Below are 23,599 nucleotides of genomic sequence, written 5' to 3' on the forward strand. Positions count from 1 at the left end.
AGCCATCCGGTCCCGGTGATTTATTTATGTTAAGTTTCTCTAGTTTAGTTCTAAGTCTATCTTCTGTTAGCCATGGTGGTACTTCCTGAGGTGTATTATTTAGTTTAGCATTACAAGCTGGGTTAGTGTAGCCCCCCGATTCTTTTGTGAAGACTGAAGAGAAGAAATTATTTAACACTTTTGCCTTCTCTCTGTCCTCTGTGGCCAGATTTCCTTTGTCGCCTTTTATGGGCCAATGTGTTCTGGCCTCACTTTCTTACTGTTTATATACTTAAAGAATTTCTTGGGTTTCTTTTTACTCCCGCTATATGTCTCTCGCGTTCTATTTTAGCCGCCTTGATTTTACCTTTACATTTCTTATAACACTCTTTGTAAAGCTTGAATGCTGCCAATGACCCCTCAGCCTTGTATTTTTTGAAGGCCTTTTCTTTAGTATTAATATGCATTTTTATGTTGGAGTTTAGCCACCCAGGGTTTAATTTTGCTCTTTTAAATTTATTTCCCTTTGGAATGCACTGGCCAATCCCTTTGTTTAGTATGCTCTTGAAGCACTCCCATTTTTCCTCAATGTTCTTTGTTCCCAGGGTTCTATCCCATTTGATATTTTCTAGCAAAAATGTCAGTCTGTAGCTGCTGACTGTTAATATTAAGACACTTACCTGTCCAAGGATCCCACAATGTCAGCACCTCAGCTGATTTTCGGATCAGCTCTCAGGTGATGCTGCTGCCTTTCGGCTTCATAGCCGGTTCTCTACTGTGCATGCGCACTGCGCTTTCTAACTGGCCTGTTGGTGGCGGAGGAAGGTGAAGGGGGGGCTGAACTTCCAAGGGACTTCGCCGCACCAGAGTCCCACAGAAGTGGGGATGGGTACCTGTCAAAAACAGGTACCCGTTCTCCCCTCCCCCTGAAAGGTGCCAAATGTGACACAAGAGGAAGGGGAGGAAGCAGATAAGCAGAGCTTCCACTTTTGGGTGCTAGAGGCATCATCCCAGTACCCTTTTTTAGAGCTGGCGGATGGCTTTCCGGTGGTAATGACCGATGCGTCTCGGGAGCCGCTCGATTGTTACCCCAGCGAGCGGGAGGGGATGCCCCCCCCCCTCCCGCCGCCTTCTGCAGCTCTGCCTGGGTCTCCCGTCCCACCGGGCCAATCAGCCAGCGCAGCGCATCCACAGGCTGGATGGAGTCCCGATCAAAGCCGAATGCGGCTTCGATCGGGTTTCTGACGACGTTACCTGGAGGCGGCGTCCATGACGTCACGTCCGGGTTACTCGGCTGCTAAAGGCGCTAAATTTAAAAAGTGAGTGTATTCAAAAATGCTGTTTTGGGCGTTCTGAATACATGGAAATGGAGTGGAGGGGTTTAGGGTCTTTTAGACCCTCGATCCCTTCATAAAGAGTACCTGTCACTGCCTATTGCTGTCACAAGGGATGTTTACATTGCTTGTGACAGCAATAAAAGTGATCAGATTTTTATTTTTTTTTAAAAAAACCTGTGGTAAAATTAAAAAAATAAATAAAATAAATAGGAAAAAAAAAATTTTAGCCGCCCCCGTTGCCGTGAGCTCGTGCAAGAAAAAAAAATGTATACGGAAGTCACGTCCGCAAATTAAGTCGCTGTTCAAACCACACGTGAGGTATCGCCGCGATCGCCAGAGCATGAACAATAATTTAAAAAAAAAGAACTACTCTCTAACTCTAAACTGGTAACCACTAAAAAAATTTTAAAGCGTGGCCTATGGAAATTTTTATTGACCGTAGTTTGTCGCCATTCAGCGGGTCTGCACAATTTGAAACCGTAATACGTTGGGTATTTACTCAATGTGACATCATCTTTCGTAATATACAAAAAAAATGGGCTAAGTTTACTGTATAGTTTTTTTTTTAATTCAGTGAAATGTAATTTTTTTGTACTTTTTCCCAAAAAATGGCGTTTGAAAGACCGCTGGGCAAATACCGTGTGACAAAAAATATTGCAATGACCGCCATTTTATTCTCCAGAGTCTTTGCTAAAAATATATATTATATATATTTATATTCTACAGATGCGGTGAACAGCACAAACAGCAATGGTTTGTTGAATTTGTGTGCAAAGCAATCAAGCCATCCCACTGGCCATATTATATATATATATATATATATATATATATATATATATATATATATATATATATATATATATACACACATATATATATATATATACATATATATATATATATATATATGAGAAAAAGTCCACAGGGATTGTTGCAGAAATATTCTTTCTTAATTGGAAAAACATCCAAAAGTACATACCAGTACAATGATAGAGTATTTCAATTGGTAACGTTTCGGACTCCAAAGTTAACTTCCTTCCTCATACAGAAATACATCTAAATCTCTATACAAATACAAAGGCTTATACATGCTCAATATCAATTAAGAATCCACAAGTCATCAATCATTAATTAATTCACACAGGTATCTCCAATTGATCATTAAGAAGACTCAGATAAGATTACAAAGCTTGGATCCTTCCCTACATATAATTAGTCATATCCAGTATATTCTGTCCTAATAGTAAAGGAATAGAAATATATTTATCAATGAAAAAGCTCCACAAAAACATGTATTTCAATTAATGAAATAACACAATTAATCTTATATTGCGTTATTGGATATAGCTGTCACTGCTGAAGGTGTAGAACACATCTATTAGTGTGTTTAAAGACAAAAAGTTCATTTATAAAAATAATTTATAAAAATAAATACAAATCGAGTTCAGAATTTAACCCCTTCGGTTATAAAGTGTCTGAGAAATGAATCCACTGGACTTCACATTTCCTAACTTGTAGTTCACAAATTCCTCCCCTTCTATTCCTATGTATATTATCAATGACCATAAACCTCAATTGGGACACTGAGTGTCCTTTCTCCAAAAAGTGTCTTGCTAATGGCAACTGAGTTAATTTGTCCTTAATTGAGTATTTATGTCGGGCAATGCGATCTTTGACTTTTTGGGTGGTTTCACCAACGTAATACAAGCCACAAGGGCATTTGATAATATATATAACATAAGAAGACTGGCATGTAAAGTGATCCTTAATTTTTATATTATATACCTTGTGTGGATGTGTAAAGTTTTTACCTTTTATCATTGAATTACATTGAACACAGCTCAGGCATGGATAAGAGCCTGTATTTTTTGGTCCTAAAAATGTTGTAATAGGACTAGGATCAACATACTGGTCAGTCTTCACTAACCTGTCATGTAAAGTTCTGCCTTTTCTATATGATGGTAGTGGGGGTACATGAAATTCCGGGATATTGGGGTAATTTTCTCCCAATATGGACCAGTGTTTCTTAACAATTTTCTGTATTTTAGTAGAGAATGGGTGAAATTGTGACACAAATGGGATCCTTTTTTGAAAACCTTGTGAGTTGGTAAATGTCATTACTTGTTTTTGTTCTTTATTAATTATCTCTGAAGGATATCCCCTTTGTGTCAGCTTCTCACCCATCTCTTTCAATCTTATTGCACACGTTTGTGGGTTGGTTACTATTCTTTTAACTCGTGTAAGCTGGCTCCTAGGGATGGATTTAAAGACACCAGTTGGATGAAAACTGTTGTAATGTAAAAGTTGATTTTTATCTGTCGGCTTAGTATACAAATCACTAATGATACATGTACCTTCCAAACTTAACATTGTATCCAAAAATGCAATCTTTTCAGGGCTATAGGTCATACTAAATCCTAGTCCAGGTATCAAATGGTTAATATAGTCATTGAACAGCGATAAAGAACCAATGTCATATTATTATATATATAATGTTTGGAGGTTCTAAGTAGTTTTCTAGCAAAAAATACTGATTTTAACTTGTGAACAAAATGTGTCAAAAATAGGCTCGGTCCTTAAGTGGTTAAACCCAAACAAACAATCTCTGTTTTAAAAGTGCTTGAAGAATATCTTTCCAGTGAAAAAATGGAGAGGATTGTGCTGGAGAGGATCCTCTGCTTGTCAAGAAAAACGGCTAGATTCATTTAGGTGTCCTTTTATGAAACGGAGATGACCAGTGATCCTGCTGATCACAGCTCATTTCCGATCATTCTCAGTTTATGAAACAGAAATGATCGGGGGAGAACATGTTCTCCGCTGATCATCTCTTCACACGGGAATCTGTCATTGCCTGACACAGAAACAGCCAGGCTATGAAGCTGCGATCCCCGCACTTCACTGGCGATCTGGGTCAGAATTCACACTCCCAGATTCACCAGCCTGGAGCTTGTGAAGCGGGGAGTGAAGACAGAATCGGGGGAGAACTGAGGGGGAAAAAGGAAGATTATGGACTTCCTTCTTCCTCGTTCAGACCCCCCAACACAGTAATCATGTCCCCCTGCCATATTTATGTATATATATATATATATACACATACATGTAGATATATATTTAATGTGTGTGTATATATGTATATATATATATATATATATATATATATATATATATATACACATATACACACACAATGTATGTGTGTGTGTATTCAGTATATATATATATATATATATATATATATATATATATATATATATATTTTTATGTAAGGAGACTATTATTTATTAACCTCATGTACTCAGCAGTGATAAATTTATCACTGCTTGTTAAAGCGCGCCAGGGATTTTCATACTACGGTAATCTCTCTTTGTCTCACGAGATTACAGACGCCCCATTGACTTCTACACAGATCTCTGAGAAAACCGTTCTCCTCTGATCACCCTGGGCGAAGTGAAGTTCTCCGATTCATAAAATGGGTGCCAGATGTGATCATTTTCCCCGGAGAACTGTAGAGAAGCCAACAGAGAAAAAAATTCACCCGTTCATAAAAGTACACCTTAATCAAATAGATTCTGTGTCACGTGAATTGATTTTAAAATTGGGTGTCTGCAGCTCGATGGGTACCTGGTGTGCTCAATTTAAGCAAAAAGTGAAACATTTGGACTTTTTTTTTTTCACTTTTTCATTTTTATACTATTTTTTACAATTGCCTTTATTTTCACCATGTGGGAGACAATACGTTAATAATTTTGCACTTGATGCGACTTATTATTTATGCACTTTTCTGAAGTAATGCAAACACTTTGTTTTGCACTTTGCATTCTATATGGACTTTACCATATGGTACATTTATACACTATTTTGTGCACCTGCAGTCATCTATGGTGCTATAGATTTTATAGTTAGGTTCATTTTTTCTATCCCATTTTTTCACGGGAAAGATATTCTTCATGCACTTTTTAAACAGAGATTAGTTGGTTTTGTTTGGGTTTATTCTGTTTAGGTTTTTTATTGTTTATATTATAAATTTTGCAGCATAAAACTCCATTGCTAGAGCATGAAGACACCTGTGATTGATATTCCTACCAATAAAACCAGATTTATTAGATTATACTCCATGTAAAATTAGTGAGTATTTTACATGACAAATAGATCGATTTGGGAGAGTCTGGAATCCGTAGATTCAAGCCCCTAACTGAGGATGGAGGGGAGACTCTCTTTTTTCTCCTTCTCCCTTTTTTCTGTTTCTACTGCCTCACTGCCTCTAATCATGCCTCTCTCATCTGATATGTTGTTTTTTTTAATCTCAGAAGAGCTGTGAGTAATATCCTGTTGGCATTGTTAATATGAGTACTCAGGGTAGGGTTCTGAATCTCTAGTGAGGTTGATAGACCTCACATAGTTCGATTCATAGTTCGATTCACTCTTTGTCCACTGCACTGAGCATGGACTCAAAGTCACAGACTGGCTGCTGCTGGGTGCCCTTATCTTGGATGTGATGTCAGCAGCCCCATCAGACTCTGAGCTTTCACTTAAATGACACTATAGTATTCCTATTCACTCCTACCCTGGTAGTTCCATAAAATTTTATGTAGGTAGGTGAACGGGAGGGCAGAAGACCTGGCCAGCACAGAGAATAATTAGACATGTCCATGAGATAAGAGGGCTATGATATGTAAGGAGGGAAGGGGTGTGCTAGGGCAGTGTTTCTCAACTCCGGTCCTCAGGGCACACTAACAGGCCAGATTTTAGGTTATTACCTTGGGTGATGCAGACTAGGGTGATTCAGACTAGAATACTGCAATCACTGAGCAGCAAATGATATCACCTGTGATGCAGTGGCGTAGCGTGGGGGGTGCGGGGGGGGGGGCCACTGGCACCGGGCGCAACATTTAGGGGGCGCATCCCACGCCCGCCATCCGCAAGATAATAGTGTCCCCATTCCTTTATTGTGACAATGCTCGTCTGGCGGCCCGCCTGCTCTTTCCTGCACTTGGCTCCTTTACTGCCTCTTTGTGCAGGACTAGCGGCGGACGCTGAAGGTGTCACGTGCGGCCAGGGGGCGGGGCTGGTCATGGGTGAAGATGGCAGCCACACCGGTGGCTCGGTGCATGTGCAGCGCCGCTCTTGGAGTCTCTCCCTGGTGTCCGGACCAGCTGCCTTCACGCTGGCTGCTGCTGCTGACACGCTGTGTCTCTCCTCCGTTTCAGATCGCCTCCTCAAGTCCCCAGTGTCAGTACACAGAAAGAGGTGAGTGATGTGCTGCCCGGTCCCCGGGAGCCCAGGAAAGTGGACATGGGAGAGGGGAGATAGGTCAGTGTATGGGGGGGGGGTCAGTGTAGGTGTCACTGTAGGGGGGGGGGGGTCAGTGTAGGTGTCAGTGTATGGGGGGGGGGTTTCAGTGTAGGTGTCAGTGTATAGGGGGGGTCAGTGTAGGTGTCAGTGTATGGGGGGGTCAGTGGGGGGGTCAGTGTATGGGGGTGTCAGTGTATGAGGTGTCAGTGTATGGGGGGGTCAGTGTAGGTGTCAGTGTATGGGTGGGGGTCAGTGTAGGGGGTGTCAGTGTATGGGGGGGTCAGTGTAGGTGTCAGTGCATGGGGGGGTCAGTGTAGGGGGTGTCAGTGTATGGGGGGGGTCAGTGTAGGTGTCAGTGTATGGGGGGGGGGTCAGTGTAGGTGTCAGTGTATGGATGGATGGATGGGTGTCAGTCAGTGTATGCGGGGGTCAGTGTAGGGGGTGTCAGTGTATGGGGGGGTCAGTCTAGGTGTCAGTATAGGGGTCAGTGTAGGTGTCAGTGTATGGATGGGGGTCAGTGTAGGGGGTGTCAGTGTATGGGGGGGGTCAGTCTAGGTGTCAGTATAGGTGTCAGTGTATGGGTGGGGGTCAGTGTAGGTCTTAGTGTAGGGGAGTCAGTGTGTGGTGTCAGTGTAAGGGAGTCAGTGTGTGGGGTCAGTGTTGGGGGGTGGGGGTCAGTGTAGGTGTCAGTGTAGTTGTCAGTGTAGGTGTCAGTGTAGGTGTCAGTGTATGTAGGAATGTAGGGGTGGTCAGTGAAGGGGGGTCAGTGTAGTTATCAGTGAAGTTGTCAGTGTAAGGGGGATCAGTGAAGTTGTCAGTGTAAGGGGGGTCAGTGAAGTTGTCAGTGTAAGGGGGGGTCAGTGAAGTTGTCAGTGTAAGGGGGGTCAGTGTATGGGGGAGTCAGTGTATGGTGGGTGGGGGTCAGTGTAGTTGTCAGTGAAGGTGTGAGTGTGGGGGGGGGGCAGTGTAGGTGTCAGTGTATGGGGGGTGTCAGTGAAGGTGTCAGTGTAGGTAAAAGGTAGGTCTCTGTAGTGGTCAGGTTGGTCAGTGTAGGTGTCAGTGTAGTGGTCTAGTAGATTTGTGTAGGGGGCGCAAATTACTTACCTTGCCCCGGGCGCTGCCAACCCACGCTACGCCACTGCTGTGATGTATTTCAGATATCTTGCAAACCTGGCCTGTTAGTGTGCCCTAAGGACCGGAGTTGAGAAACACTGTGCTAGGGAATGGACTCTTCCTGGAGCACTCTAATTTTCTAGCATATTGCATTGTAGGTACATGCAAGTGAAGCAAAATTCTAATTATGTGATTTTTCTGTGCTTTTACTTGAATTTTTAAGGTTGGTGATACGATTTCTTTAACATTCAACTCCTTCCAAGGCTGTATTTTAGTTTTTGGTAAAGCAGAGAAGGGTTAGAGGCTTCTACTGTTGTCTATTACTTTATTGGGGAGATTCTGAGCTAAATTGAGAGTTTTTGCCCTGACAAATATGTTTGTGTCTTTTGCCACCACCAAAAATGGTCATTTCAATCTCAGGGACCAGCAGAAATAGGGAAGGTGAAGATCTTTGAAGGAGACACATACAGCACTAAAAACCTGACAGAGGTTTAATTCATTCTCTACTCAAAACAGTAAAAATAAAGTAAAAGAAAAAAAAGGTTTGGATCTAGATATACTTTCATTTCTGCCCCAGTTCTGCCCAAATTCTTCTGACCTGTGTCTAAAATACTGATAGAACAAACAGTTCTCAATAATAATAATAATAATAATAATAATAATAATAATAATAATATAAGGGAACAGTTCAAGCACAGACATCAGCTGAAGAGGACTTCAGAAAAAGCTCTTCAGGAGTCGAGGAGGGTGACTCACCACAATAAACTCTGTATTTTCAGATGTACACCAGTACAGCACTCCGACACACGCCAAAGCCAGCATGATTTAGATGGTAAGCCAGTGTCTGGCTTTCAAGGGACACCAGTAATAAGAACCACTTAACCATTAATGTATGGTATGATTCATTCTAATATGTGTAACAGGAATGTATGGAGCAGATTGTATGTATTTATGGGTAATGCAATACAGCCTTATCTCAAGGGAAAGGCCGTGACTGCACAGAACCCCTTCCTAATGTGCAGAAATTAGGGGAATATAGGGAAAGAATGGAGTAAAGTTGGGTATATACACTTAAGTTTTTTTTCTGTTCAGCTGGCAGGCTAAGCAAAAGCAAAAACGAATAGGTTCCCCCATCCACACAAGCAATGAACTCCTCTGCTTCCAGAATACACAGAGGCTGATCGAATGACAGTTTTCCAACAGCCCCTTTCAACAAAAGTGGATGTACCGATATTTTTAGCACTGGCTACCGTATTAGTGTCAATGGTCCCCTCAAAAGTGTCAGTTAGGTGTCCGATCTTTCCGCCACAATGCCGCGGTCCTGCTAAAAATCGCTGATCGTTGCCATTACTGGTAAAAAAAATAAATAAAACTGACAATCTATCCCCTATTTGTAGACACAATAATTCTTGTGCAAACCAATCAATTTACACTTATTGGGATTTTTTTTTTTACCAAAAATATGTGGCAGAATACAAATTGGCCTAAATTGCTGAAAACATTTGATTTTTTTTATTAGGAATGTTTTAAACGCAGAAAGTAAAAAATATTGTTTCCAGTATTGTCTCTCTTTTTTTGTTTATAGCGTAAAAAATGAAAACCGCAGAGGTAATCAAATACCACCAAAAGAAAGCTCTATTTATGGGAAAGAAAGGAAATTAATTTTATTTTGATACAGCGTCGTGAGGTATCGCAAAAAATGGCCTGGTCATTAAGGGGGTAAAACCTTCCGGTCCTTAAGCTGTCCTCTAATACAATAGGAAAATACATACTATTGTATATTGGGCAAAATAAAAATGAGTCATTTGGGCAATGTACACATTGTTGCTGCTTCCTTTGTTTTAGAGGTGGTCATGTCACACATTGGGTCCAAAGATATGTCATTAAGGGTAAACAACAATAGCTTCACCTTTTGACACATCTGGCCTATGACATGTATAATACAACAGTGGCTTCTAAAGTTTGAGTTAGAAAATGTTTTACTCATTGAAATTGATGAAACAGAAGAATATGCCCATGTGGGAATGGCTACTTAAACTTTCCAAATAAAAGGCCAGAAAGAAAGAAAGAAAGAGAAAAAGAAAAAGAAAGAGAAAAAGAAAAAGAAAAAGAAAGAGAAAAAGAGAAAAAGAGAAAAAGAGAAAAAGAGAAAAAGAGAAAAAGAGAAAAAGAGAAAAAGAAAAAAAGAAAAAAAGAAAAAAAGAAAAAAAGAAAAAAAGAAAAAAAGAAAAAGAGAAAAAGAGAAAAAGAAAAAAAGAGAAAAAAAGAGAAAAAAAGAGAAAAAGAGAAAAAGAGAAAAAGAGAAAGAGAAAGAGAAAGAGAAAGAGAAAGAGAAAGAGAAAGAGAAAGAGAAAGAGAAAGAGAAAGAGAAAGAGAAAGAGAAAGAGAAAGAGAAAGAGAAAGAGAAAGAGAAAGGAAAGGAAAGGAAAGAAAGAAAGAAAGAAAGAAAGAAAGAAAGAAAGAAAGAAAGAAAGAAAGAAAGAAAGAAAGAAAGAAAGAAAGAAAGAAAGAAAGAAAGAAAGAAAGAAAGAAAGAAAGAAAGAAAGAAAGAAAGAAAGAAAGAAAGAAAGAAAGAAAGAAAGAAAGAAAGAAAGAAAGAAAGAAAGAAAAAGCGGACTTTACAAGACCAAAGAAAATACTTTGCGGATGACACTAGTGCCCACTAAGAAAGAAAGACAAGAAAAGAAATAAAGAGAAAGAAAGGTAAGGGAAAATAATTAAGAATGAGTTACATTGTGACACCCACTTTAATGAATGAAAGAATTCTGAAGCTCTTACCTTTCACTTTCAGGTAGGAAATTGTCTGTTCTATAACATGGGGGATCAGCTCTCCTTTGTTTTTGTTCTTTAGGCTGAACAATATAAAAGTATCAGATTAATAGGACAGAACTGAGGTCATTCCTCTTTTCATATCACAGTGAAATCACCAGTTCCTAATGAACTCATAGGCTAAATGATAGCTTATGCAGAACATGACTACTTCTAATAGCCATGGTGAAAGGTTCTCCTTAAAACAGAACTATAGTCATAAAGCTATTCCCATGTAGATAAATATTTGAACCCTTTACTGAACACCTTCTGAAAATGCTAGTTGTCTGGCTCTCTAATGCTTTCTAAAACACTGACCGGGAGCAAGCCTGCAGAAAGTCAATGTGAAGGCAGAGCTGCCGTTTTGCAAGACTTTTCTACAGGGAAAATACTAAATCTATCGGACTGGAATGACAGCCAATAAACTAGCATTTTCAGAAGCAGGCAGCCTCCATACCTTCTAAGGAAAGAAATGAGTTTCTGATTGGATTCAAGGCACTGGTCACATGATACATGAAAAAACAAATGTCATAGTTCAAACAACATCTGTAACTGGCCAGATTTGCATAAGCATCACTCCCACATGATGCAACAGTGGAGTAGCATCTGTCCCCTTAAAGATACATTGTCACCAACAGAAAAAGTGTTTTTTTTTTTTTTTTTTTAATGCCTACAGTGTTTTTGACTGTCAATTCCCTAGCAAAGCCTCCTCCCTCCTTGCATGTCATAGCCCTTTTCCGGGAGTGTTTAATTATTGTCCATTTTGGCCCAGCTCCTCTGTTCCTCTCCCTACATAATATTTTATGTAACAGCTAGGGGAGGAGCAAAGGTGAATACTAAAGAGCAGGGGTCCCAAACTATGGCCCGCCAGTTGTTCAGGAACTACAATTCCCATCATGCCTAGTCATGTGAGTAAATGTCAGAGTTTTACAATGCCTCATGGGGCGTGTAGTTCCGCAACCGCTGGAGGGCTGTCGTTTGGGGATCCCTGCTATAGAGTATCACTAATGTGACAGCTCGGAGTCTGCTGAGGCTGTCAATATCCCTTCCAAGATGACAGCACCCAACAGCAGTCCCCTGGCTTTTAGATGCCTACAAGTTTGTATTTTACAGGTAAATAACATGCATACAATATTTTAAATGAATAAAGTTCTTGAAATGAATGGTCTGGTGACAGGGTCTGCTTCAATCTGTCGCATTCTAGCTGACAGCTTACACTATGAAGTAGCAAAGGCGAAACACATGACATGGCACTTTTCCACTGCAAGTACCGGCTCATACCGGCTCGGCTCTACTCGGCCCTGCTTGGCCCGGTTTGCTTTTCCACTGCTGGTACCGCATGGTATAGTGTCGGAACGGTTCGGTATAGGTTTGCTTTTCCACTAAAGTAGTACTAAAGTTAAGTGGGTGTGATAACAACGGGGTGGGTGGGATTCTCTGACCAATCAGTGGCTAGTAGTGACTGCATGCAAAGGATTGTGGGATATGGTACCAGTTTGGTACCTGTTGGAACCACAATCGAGTAGGTACTGTTTTTTCAGAGCCGTACCGTACCGTACCGTTCGGTGGAAGTGGAAAATTGGAAAAGCACAAAAGCGTGCCGAACAGTTACGGTTCCATGCAGTGGAAAAGCACCACAAGGCACTCCAGATGTTATTTGGACACTTACCATAACCCTTATCCCAAATCCCAAACCCTTTCAATAAACTTCCTGCAATAAATACACGGACACCTTTATTGGAGTAAAATTGGCCAACGTGGCCATTTATTAACCAATAACAAAATATATATAACACGTTCCTTAGAACAGGAACCAAAATATTATAATAAAAGATCACATAAGGTTGCCGATCTTTGGAGGCCCCAAATACCAAGTACCATTTGTGTATCTGTGTAACTCTTAACTGTCCCCAGCCGCAGCACCGGCTCGGGGATGACCTCAACACACAGCAGATACCTCCCAACTTAAAATACCAGTTAACCCATCTATTAACTGGCATTCCCCAGGTGAATCCATACCTTAGATGGGTCCCTCAGCTGCTAAGTACAGCAGGTTTTACCAGAAACATCTCCAAAGACCCCCAACCAAAAATCAGCAAACAAGCACATGAAACAGACATTCCAATGTAGGGGCGGGCGGGCGGGCGGGAATGCTTCTTCACCCACGCTGAACTGCTGCCCAGGAAAGAATGCAGTGAGCTCACTTCCCCCCTCTACAGCCCCTCCCTTAACTGCAGCTTGACCAATAGAAGGGAAACCCCCACAACTGCCTAACTTGTTAACCCTTGCTAGGACAATTCCACTGCTGGCCAAGTCATGCTACCCTGCGCTTATTTCTTTGCTCCGGGCTGTACTTACAAAGCAGAAGGTGAGTATTCACCCTGCATGTTCTAGAGGTTCAAGTTGACAACAACAGGATTAGACTAAAGATTTCAGCTTTTTTCTTGCTATCAGTGAAATCAGTATTTGTGCTGCAAAAGCATATACGAATGTAAGTCACACAATAAAATTATTCAAAACATTACAAAAACTTTGATACTGCTGGCTCCCCTCAACTCCACCACCATCATTTGAACTGCACCTGTCCTCCTCCAACCCAAGTGTTCCTCTGCCCATGACCCATATATCATCCTTCCTACTCCCAATCTTGATTTTATCACCTATCTTACACTTTACTGTAAATATTAATATTTTCCAGCCCCCATATCCCTAATTGTATCCCCCACGCTACCATTACAGAGGTGCCCCTCATTAGTACAATTTCCATCTGCCTTTCCTAAACCTGGCAACACACGTATCCGTTTTTTTGATTACCCAGTGGGCTGATTGAAAAGAACTGGACAGATTCCCCCATCCACACAATCTAGGTAATAGAGAAATCCTTCCTGCTGTGCTATTGTATTCTGACAACAGGAGCTCCTCTGCTGTCAGAATACACTGATCATCACTGCAGCTGACTGGCTGCAGCGCTGATCAAAGCAAATTTTTTCAACTAGCCCATTTGAGACCAGTTGGTCCTTAGATCGACTGCTCTTGAACGGGAATGGCCAAAGATGGATTGAAATTGAATTTCAATCCATCTATGGCAAGATTACGGTACAACAACACTTTGGACAATTGTAATTGCAAAGTACATGGTCAACATTAGTATCATTTAACATGCATTGTTATCTAATTGCACGACAGATAAGCATACTATAGCCATGTGTATTGGGATTCTCTTAAGCCGGCCATAGACGGAACTATTTTCTGCGGCTGCAGGAAAGAAATTAATTTGACTCCCCAGTCAACACAGTCAGTGTTGATGGGGGAATCCCTCCTGCAAAGCCATTGTGTTCTCCTGGCGGATGGTGGAAGCCATCCCAGCCAGGAGAACACAGTGATTTTTGCTAGCAGCTGTAACAGCTGCTAGCAATAATCACATGTAAAACTCGGCAGGCTGGTTGTACCCAAGTTGATCAATCAATTAACTTGGTACATTCAGCCTGCCCATACATGGTTCAAATTGAGATTCGAACCATCTATGGCCGGCTTTTTAGTCTTCTATTGTGCAATGCTCTAAATCTCCATACAAAAATAATTTGCAAAAAACATGTACAATAATATATTTTATTTATTTTATTATATTTAAATTATATTTTTGGTCAAATCCAGTCTCAGTTAAAACACACTATATTTATTATAAATTAAATGGACCCTGATGCCTTTAGCATGGTTGCCATATCTCCCACATAGCATTACCATGTCACTAATGGCCTAGAATTGTCAGTTTATAGTACTTCCTTTGGCGTAATGATCTGTGTACTTAGTTAAGCTACCTGGGCCACAGAATCTAACATATTATTGTTGACCACAAACAGTTCAATAAGCAGCGCCTCGCCTCTGGTTGAGTAATGAGAATTGAATAGCGTGTTTCTGTAGTGACTGGAGAGATCTTAATAGTATTGAGGAAAAGGGATAGTTGCACTGGGCACCTAGAAAGGAATTTTATTAAAGCCCAACGCTAGCCAAAACCGTTTTCTTAGTTTTGAATTCACAGGGGAAGAGTCAAACTTTAGTCTGGTTTTAAATTTTGTCTGCGTTTCCAACGGGAATTGAAACTGGAATTTAAATCAGCTAAATACATTCCAGGGGCATCAAAAGTAAGTTTGCAAAGTCTATCATTTACCTTTTTTCTTTAGAAAGCAGTCAAAGGCCAAGTAGAAAAACATGCCCCTGCCAGTATGCTTCCACTCTCTGTGGTCTCTCTACAAAGGTCTGACACGTGTTGAGTCAGATTGGGGCACTCTAGTGAGTCTGACCTGTAGCTCTGCAAGCAACAAATCTTATGCTACTCGACTGATTGGAGAGCTCTACCTGGCTGTTTCTCATTGTTGAATGCAATGCTAGCAGCTAATCCAAAATATAGCCAAATATCAGACTTCTGCTACTCCTCTTCAGCTTAGATCAAATTGACAAATTCCCATGGTTTTGGTCATTTAAAATAAAAAAAAAAGAATGGGAATAGTTGTACAGAGAATCTGAACACAGCTCCATCTCTTTAAAGAGGAAGTAAACCCTCCTCTGCAAGTTGTACCTATAGGTAAGCCTATGATAAGGCTTACCTATAGGTACTGTAAATATCTCCTAAACATGTACCGTTTAGGAGATATTTACCTTACATGCAGCCAGTGACGTCACTGGCGCATGCGCTCTGAAGGAACGGCCGCTGGTGCCGTTTCTTCAGAGCCCCGTGCCGTGACCGTCGGCTCCCGCGCACGTGCGCGGGAGTGACGTCACCGCGGCTCCGGCCAATCAGATGGCCGGATGCCGCGATCCCGGAAGACGGGCGACTGGACATGTCGCCCGTCATACAGGTAAGCGGATGGCACGGCGGGGGCTCGTTCTAAGGTAAGTATTTCATAATGAGCTAGTATGCGGTGCATACTAGCTCATTATGGGTTTTTCTTTCAGGTTGCAAAAAGAAAAAAAAATTTTTTTGGGGTTTACAACCTCTTTAATGCTGATGTAACAAGATGACTAGGCTTTCAGTCATGTAGTCCAAAGACCAAAAGGAGTGTAAACGCTGCTCCTCCCTTTTAGCATAGATTATTTGCCCAAATGTCTGGGCTTTAATCTAAAGTCCAAAAGCAGTGTTGCAGAGTATATGACCTCTACTCTTCCCCTGCAGCAGAGATCACAGGACCAAATGCCTAGTCTTGGTCATGAAACCAGTTGCAGTGGATACTGATTTCTGCAGCCGAGGTATGGGGGTAGCCTGGGCAGGTTAGGGCAGGTTAGAAAATAGTTAGTGTACAAGGGGGACTTTAGATAAGGTTGAGGTCAGTGAACAGCTTGGCGTACACCTTACAATATGACTGTACAATCTTCTTTAGATTTGCCAACAACTCTATAGTGCGAGACCCTACCTAACTGGACACAAACAGAATGGACATTACCCCTTCACTTTCAGGGTCAAAAACAAACCCTAATGCCCAATAGGGATGAGCTTAGAGTTCGAGTCGAGGCTAAGTTCGACTCGAACATTGGTCGTTCGATCGTTCATCGAATGACGAACAAATGTGCTTCTTCGCGGGAAATCCGAGTTTCCCATAATGCACTGCAGGCGCGCCGTGTGTGCAACGCGTTATGTGATTGGCCAAAGCATGCACCCTGACCTCATGCTTTGGCCAATCAAAGGATATCTGCCATGATTGGACTAAAGGCAGGCTGCCTTTAGCCAATCATGGCTTAGCGGGCAAGTGCACGCCCCACACTACATAAAGGCTGCTCGCGCAGCCGCAGTGTGTAGTGTCATTGTGCGGGCGATGAGACAGGGACAGGCATGTGATTCAGGCAGGGCAAGAGTAGTTTTTTTAGAGTTTGTAAGACAGTTGAGAGACATTGCTAGCAGGGGTAGGGAGGGGTAGGTTCCTGTGCGAGGTAGGGAGAGATTAATTTCTGTACATAATATCAGACAGTGGATAGACATTGCTAGCAGTGTAGGGAGTGGCAGGTTCCTGTGTCAGGAAGGGACAGCTTGATTTCATTACATCATAGCAGAGAGTGCAGAGATATTGCTAGCAGTGTAGAGAGGGGTAGGTTCCTGTGTCAGGTAGGTACAGATTTATTTCTTTACAACAGATACCAGTCAGAGTATTGTTCATTGATCAGTTGTGGAACATTCTATAATATTCACAGACCTATAGGGTTCTAGATCACTTCAGATATCAGTCAGTGTATTAATCGATCAGCTGTGGAACATTCTACAATATTCACAGACCTAATTGTTTATAGATCACTTCAGATATCACTCAGAGTGGACAGTTGTGGAACATTCTATAATATTCACAGACCTATTTGATTATAGATCACTTCATATATCAGTCAAGAGTGGGCAGTTGTGGAACATTCTATAATATTCACAGACCTAATTGATTATAGATCACTTCAGATATCAGTCAGAGTGGTCAGTTGTGGAACATTCTATAATATTCACAGACCTATTTGATTATAGATCACTTCAGATATCAGTCAGAGTATTCATTGATCAGTTGTAGAACATTCTAAAGCATCACAGATCACTTGTAGATTACATCAGATTTCAGTGAGAGTATTATTAATCGATCACTTGCGTACATCTATAACCACCACAGCTCATCTATAGGGCTATCAATTACATCATATCAGGTCATTGAGTATCTATTGGTCAATTGCGTATACCCTTTATTGATCTGAATCAACATCATGTCCGAAAGGCCGACAAAGAGAGGCCGACGCTCACAGGCCACGAAAAGAGGGCAAGCAGCCTCTGTGTCCATTGTGAAAAGTGGTGGTCACAGTCAACATAGTGCATCCTCTGCAGGCGGGGCACGCCCGTCCATTATTTCCAGTGATGCCCGTGCTATTCAGCCACAACATGTGAAAGAGTTAGTGGAGTGGATCAATAAGCTGTCCTCATCCTCCTCTGACACCCACGCTCCTAGTAGTTTGCCTTCCACAGCAGCTGCCAAAGCGGCCCGTTCCACAGGCTCCTTCTCCACAGCTACTCCTTCAGTCGCCCCACCATCATGCATGGAAGAGTCACCTGAACCATTCGATCATAGTGTCAGTGACATGCTCCTGGAGGATACACAGCAATATGAAAGCTGTGATGTTGTTTCCCAGGTTGATGAAGGGAATAACGTGAGCCTAGAGAGAGGGGGTGACAATGACGGACAAGAGACCAGCAGTCATGTTGCCACAGCTGAAGCATATTGTTAAGTTTGCTCCAGTGATGAGGAAGGAGGGGATGATCACTGGCTGTACTTGGGTACCTGACAGGATAGAGGAGGAGGAGGATGAGGAGCACACACAACTCTAACGAGGCAGGATGTGCTCCATGGGCCTCCATAGCAGTAGCCAACCTATTGCATCACAGCACAGAGCTCCACAGGTGCAGGGTGCTGCAAAATCCCTGCGTATTCCAAAAAGTTCATTAGTGTGGGCTTTTTTCAGCACCTGTGCAGTAGACCGCAGCATTGTTGTTTGCAGCATCTGTCTAAAGCGGATCAAGCGCGGCCAGAACACCAGCCGCTTGGGCACCACATGCTTGACAAGGCATATGACGACCTGCCATGCAGTCCGTTGGCAACAGCACCTGAAGAGGCACCAGATCAAAACAAGCATACATCACCTTGCTCCTCATCTGCGATCTCTAACCCTACTATACCTCATGCCTTCTCAAATACCAGCATTGAGAGGGATGATGGTATAGCAATTAGTGGCACAGAGACTTGCACCCAATCTGCTAGCAGTACACCACCGCTTGATTTGAGCAGCAGGCAAATTTCACTACCCCAGTTGCTGAACTGTAGAAAGAAATACTGTCCCAGCCATCCACATGCTCAGCGTCTTAATGCCAGCTTGGCAAAATTGCTAGCATTACAGTTGCTTCCTTTTCAGCTGGTAGACTCGGCTCCCTTTCGCGAATTTGTGGAATGTGCTGCACCACAGTGGCAGGTCCCAAAAAGGCATTACTTTTTGCGTAAGGCCATTCCGGCTCTCTACCGTCATGTGGAAGGTAGTGCTTTGACCTCGTTGGACAAAGCGGTCAGCAGGAAGGTGCACATTACTGCTGACTCTTGGTTCAGCAGGCATGGACAGGGATGTTACATTTCTTTCACGTCGCACTTGGTAACTCTGCTGGCAGCTGGGAAGGATGCAGGACAGGGTTCGGTGCTGGAGCTTGTTTTGCCACCAAGCCTCCAAAAAGCTGGTGCTGGTTCTGCCAAACATGGCTACTCAACCACCTCCTCCTCTTCCTCCATGTCCTCTTCTGCGCAATTCTCTTCTGCAGCAGCAGTGCTCCCTAAGCGTTCAAGGCGCTACGCAAGTAATCAGGCTAAAAGATGCCATGCTGTGCTTCAGTTGGTCTGTCTAGGGGATAGGAGCCACACCAGTGCAGAGATTCTGTCAGCTCTGCAAGGGCAGGCTCAGAGATGGTTGACGCCATAACAGCTTGAGCCAGGAATGGTTGTATGCGATAATGGCACCAATCTTCTCTCCGCCCATGTTCTGAATCTGGTGGTGCAGCATTTCTTGAACAGATACCCAGGCTTCCAAGATCTCCTGAGGCAGGCCAGGAAAGTCTGTGGCCATTTCCACCATTCGTTCAATGCCAGTGCTCGCTTATCTGACATTCAATGGGAATTCAACCTGCCCAACCAACCATTTGTGACATGCCCACCAGGTGGAACCCAACGTTGGCAATGCTGCAGTGGCTGCACACGCAGCAGAGGGCCATCAATCAGTACCTGTGTGAGTATGGCACAAGGACAGGGTCAGGGGAGCTTGGTTTTTTTTTTGCCACGCCAGTGGCTTTTGATTAAGGATGCATGCATCGTCCTGTCACCATTTGAGTAGGCCACTCGGATGGTGAGCCAGGACGATGCATGCATCAGTGACACTATCCCGCTAGTCTACCTGCTGGAGCACAGGGTGCGTGGAATCATGGACAGGGCACTTGAGGCAGAACAGCGGCAGGAAGAGGAAGTCTTCCTTTCCTCACATGGCCCCCTTTATGCAGATATCATTCCTGCAGGGCCACAAAACACACAGGAGGAAGAGGAGGAGGAGGATGAGGACTTCGGCAGCATGGATGAAGAGGAAGAGGATAGCATACAGCAGTCTTCAGGGGTTGGTTTTGATTCCCCAGAAACCACAGGAGTTGTACGTGGTTGGGGAGAGGTTGCTCCTGCTGACAATGTCATCCTTAGTGACCCAGAGGACTCAGAAGCTCATGCCTCTTCCAACTTACGTTGCATGGGCTCCCTGATTCTGCAAAGCCTGTGAAAGGACCCGAGGATTCGTGCTATCAAGGAGAGAGAATTACTGGTTGGCAACACTTCTTGATCCACGTTACAAGGTAAAGTGGCAGAACTCATCCTGCCTTCGCAGAGGGAGCAGAGGATGAAACATCTGGAGGAGGCCTTGAAAAAAACATTGTGTACCGCCTTTCCAGACACTGGGAAGTCAGCATTCTCTGGAAGTGTTTCTGAAGCATCGTTCAGCCAAAGGAGGAGCGGTGGAGAAAGTGGCCGACTGACTGATGCCTTTAAACAGTTCTTTTGTCCTCAGCAGCACCCAGGGCTGGTAGGTTTAAGCAACCTTCGCCAGTGTATCCATCATATGGTGCATGATTATCTAGGCGCAAGAGCAGACTCGGAGACCTTTCCAGCTGCGCATCCACTGGCTTATTGGGTCTTGAGGATGGACCACTGGCCAGAACTTGCTCAATATGCAATGGAGCTACTGGCCTGTCATGCTTCCAGCGTGCTTTCCAAACAGACGTTCAGTGCTGCTGGAGGTTTTGCGACGGACAAAAGAGTGTGTCTGTCCACAGATTCTGTTGACCAGCTGACTTTTATCAAAATGAACCAGTCCTGGATCAACAAAAGCTATCAGGCCCCTGATGCTGATGTAACTGATTGAATTTGCTAGGGGTCTGCCATCTTGAAGACTGCATATGCTGCCTATCCTATTCCTCTACCTTGATTCTGCTAGCTTCCAACAATGTTTTTGGTTTAGGTCACTACCAACCCCCAAAGCCTAATTTTTCAGCACTTGTATGACAGGTGCATACAATTGAAATGTCGTATGTCATTTTTAACAGCAGGCCCTGTCCCTGTGTCCTGCTAACTGTGAGGGGTTACGGTGTTCAGGCACCACCAACACCAAATGCCCAATTTTTGGCATCTGTGTAGCACATGCGATTTCAAATTTGCATGGAATTCTTACCAGCAGGTCCCATTCCTGCACCCAGCAAGAGTAACTGCGAGGCCTTGGTTACAGTGTTCAGGCACAACCTACCGCAAAGGCCCAATTTTTGGCACTTGTATAACACATGGGATTTCAAATTTGCATGTAATTCTTACCAGCACCCAGCAAGAGTAACTGTGAGGGGTTGGTTAAGGTGTTCAGGCACCAGCAACACCAAAATTTTTGGCACCTGTATGACAAGTACATGCGATTTCAAATTTGTATGGATTTTTTAGCAGCAGGGCCCGTTCATGTACCCAGCAAGAGTAACTGCAAAGGGGCTACGGTGTTCAGGCACCATTAACAACCAATGCCCAATTTTTCTGCACCCGTATGACAAGTACATGTGATTTGAAACTTGTATGTATGTATTTTTGTATATGATATTTTTTGCTTTAGAAATGTCAGTATAGCTGCAGCAGGCTACATACATTGTAGAGATGCACTACTTTCCAGGCACATTCAGGGGACCCCCAGGCATGATATTTGAATGAATTTTTCATTTTTATAGTTTCACTTTAAGCCACATTAAAATCAGTAAATCAGTGCTCCTTTAAAAACAATTGTTTTTAAAAACTTTCTTTTCATTGCTACATGTTTCCCAGGTCAGGACCCGGACCCCCATATACTTTCTTGGGGAAAAAAACTTGCATTTAATCCTTCATAATTAGGCCGTTTGATTTTCGAGGTTTGAGTCCCATAGACTTCAATGGGTTTCGTTTGTTCGAACAAACTTTTCCTCTGTTCGCGGTTTTCTGGTGCAAACCCAACCAGAGGGTGTTCGGCTCATCAATAATGCCCAAACCCAAATTTGCAACTTTGGCATGCCTGAGTAAACCTGTACATAACGTCCCAACTACTTACGGTATAAAGATGGATTATACTTTGTTTTTCAGGACAACTTGGGCTTTCTTTTGGTGGTGAATGGTAATAGATATCTCCTGATTTTGTTATATTATCAAAGGAAATCTGGCCTAAAATAGGTAAAATATCATTTGTTTAAATTTTAGCTGTATATTTGTATGCCATTATGACAAATCACCAAAAAAACAAAAAAAAATCTACTTCTGGCGATCTTGGCAATACCACATATGTGCGCATTATTTGTTCTGTACATTCGTAGTAGGTCCAAGTAATATGCAATGCATTGTGGGACGCTCAGCTGGAGAATATCCTGCCGAGTGCCCCACAAATTTGGGTGTTCTACGGACACCTGAATGGGTGCCGTTTTGGGCCGAACTGATGCTCGACCCGGACAATTTCCCCAACGCTACTCCTGAATGAGGCTCGGGACTGTCAGCAGTTTGTTCTCAGTGCTGGGATTGCACGATCAAGCATGCTTCCAGCACAAAGCACAGAAGCGTATATATGCAGCGTGCAGGAAAAAAGCTCACTTCCTGGATGCTGCATTTATGTGTTAGGTGGTTGTAAATGGGCTAAAGCGGTTGTAAAAGCTAATTTTTTTTTTTTAATTAAAATTATAAACATGATATACTTATCTGATCGGTGCAATGGTATTGCACAGAGCAGCCCTGAAACTCCACTTCTAGGGTTCCCGGTCGGCTCTCTTGGCACTTCCTCTTCTCTGTGGGCCACCATAGGAAGCCACTTCCTATGGTGGCACACCTGTGGGCTCCCTCCCGAGCCAGGCTGTGTCTGTCTAGAGACACACACAGCGCAACTGGGACCCACCCCCCACTCCCTTCTCACAGGATTTGATTGACAGCCACAAGAGCCAATGCCTCTCGCTGCTGTCTCGGAGCCTGTAAAAGAGAGAGAAATATTAGCGCCGCTGCAGGCAGGCATAGCGCTAGATCAATATAGGACTCAGGTAAGTATAAAGGGAGGTGAGGGGGCGAAACAACTAGTAGGGCATTTTTAGTTTAATGCAGGGAGTGCATTAAGGTAAAATATTTCTTGCCTTTAGAAACACTTTAAACTAGGCCCTCAAATTACAAAGATTTGGTAGATATAAAGAGGATGGTACATAAATGATATAGTCAGGTTATAATATACAGTATATGCTGTTCCTTAAGATCTGATTGATTGAATTGTTATTCAGGCGCTACATTCTATGCCCATCAAAAATGCTTTGTGAACTGACATCAGAAGCAAACACACAAATCACGTACACTGGCCCTTAGCGTGACCATCATTTTATTACTTTTTGCCCAAGTACCAGAATCCAGTGCAGCGCCAGAAATTACAATCATTAAAATGAAGTCATCCTGCAACTTGTAATATTCTTTGAGACTGACAAAACCATTTTCAATCCCCGTTTCGCAGAGCAAAAAGCTTTGCCGTCCGCACAAATTTAATTTTTCTTGGCAATGAATTTCTTTTATCAACTGAATCAGTTCCCTCAAATTGCCGCCAGCGATGACACGTTTCTTCCTGTTCTAACAAGCCCGGGTAATTGGATGCTTTATACTAGTTGTTGAGAACTAATAAAGGAAGCTTGGAAATGTCTTTGGCTGACACTTTGTTTAGAGGGATCAAGCCTTTCCGTATTTGCACCATTAGAACGACATTCAATCAAGGTGAACATTTTCCTTTCTTTTTTAAATAAAGTCATTTCTCGATCTGAGCACAACCAGATGTGCGAGCAAAGGAAGACTTGACACTATAACACCTTGGCAATTTTCACCAGTCTACTGATTAATAGGCAGCCCTTGAGAAAGCTTAGCTGAAGTTACACAAAGGAATCATGCTGACCATTACTCCACAAGCTGCGGGTAATCTAACCCCCAACAGATTTGGCTTATGCTGGAAAAAACTGCCTCCACCAAGGT

The 23,599-nt window shown here is 42.8% G+C and overlaps 1 protein-coding gene across 1 annotated transcript in view; it reads right to left on the reverse strand.

Annotated features, from left to right (window-relative positions):
* ARHGAP8 (Rho GTPase activating protein 8) overlaps positions 1-23,599 on the reverse strand; it is a 137,517-nt gene that overhangs the window by 37,779 nt on the left and 76,139 nt on the right. The window contains exon 9 of the mRNA XM_082253277.1: positions 10,500-10,573. Within this exon, the coding sequence (XP_082109403.1) occupies positions 10,500-10,573 (74 nt within the window). The remainder of the gene's footprint in view (positions 1-10,499; positions 10,574-23,599) is intronic.

The sequence above is a fragment of the Pelophylax lessonae genome, assembly GCF_965119305.1.
Source record: "Pelophylax lessonae genome assembly, chromosome: 4".
Taxonomy (NCBI): Eukaryota; Metazoa; Chordata; class Amphibia; order Anura; family Ranidae; genus Pelophylax; species Pelophylax lessonae.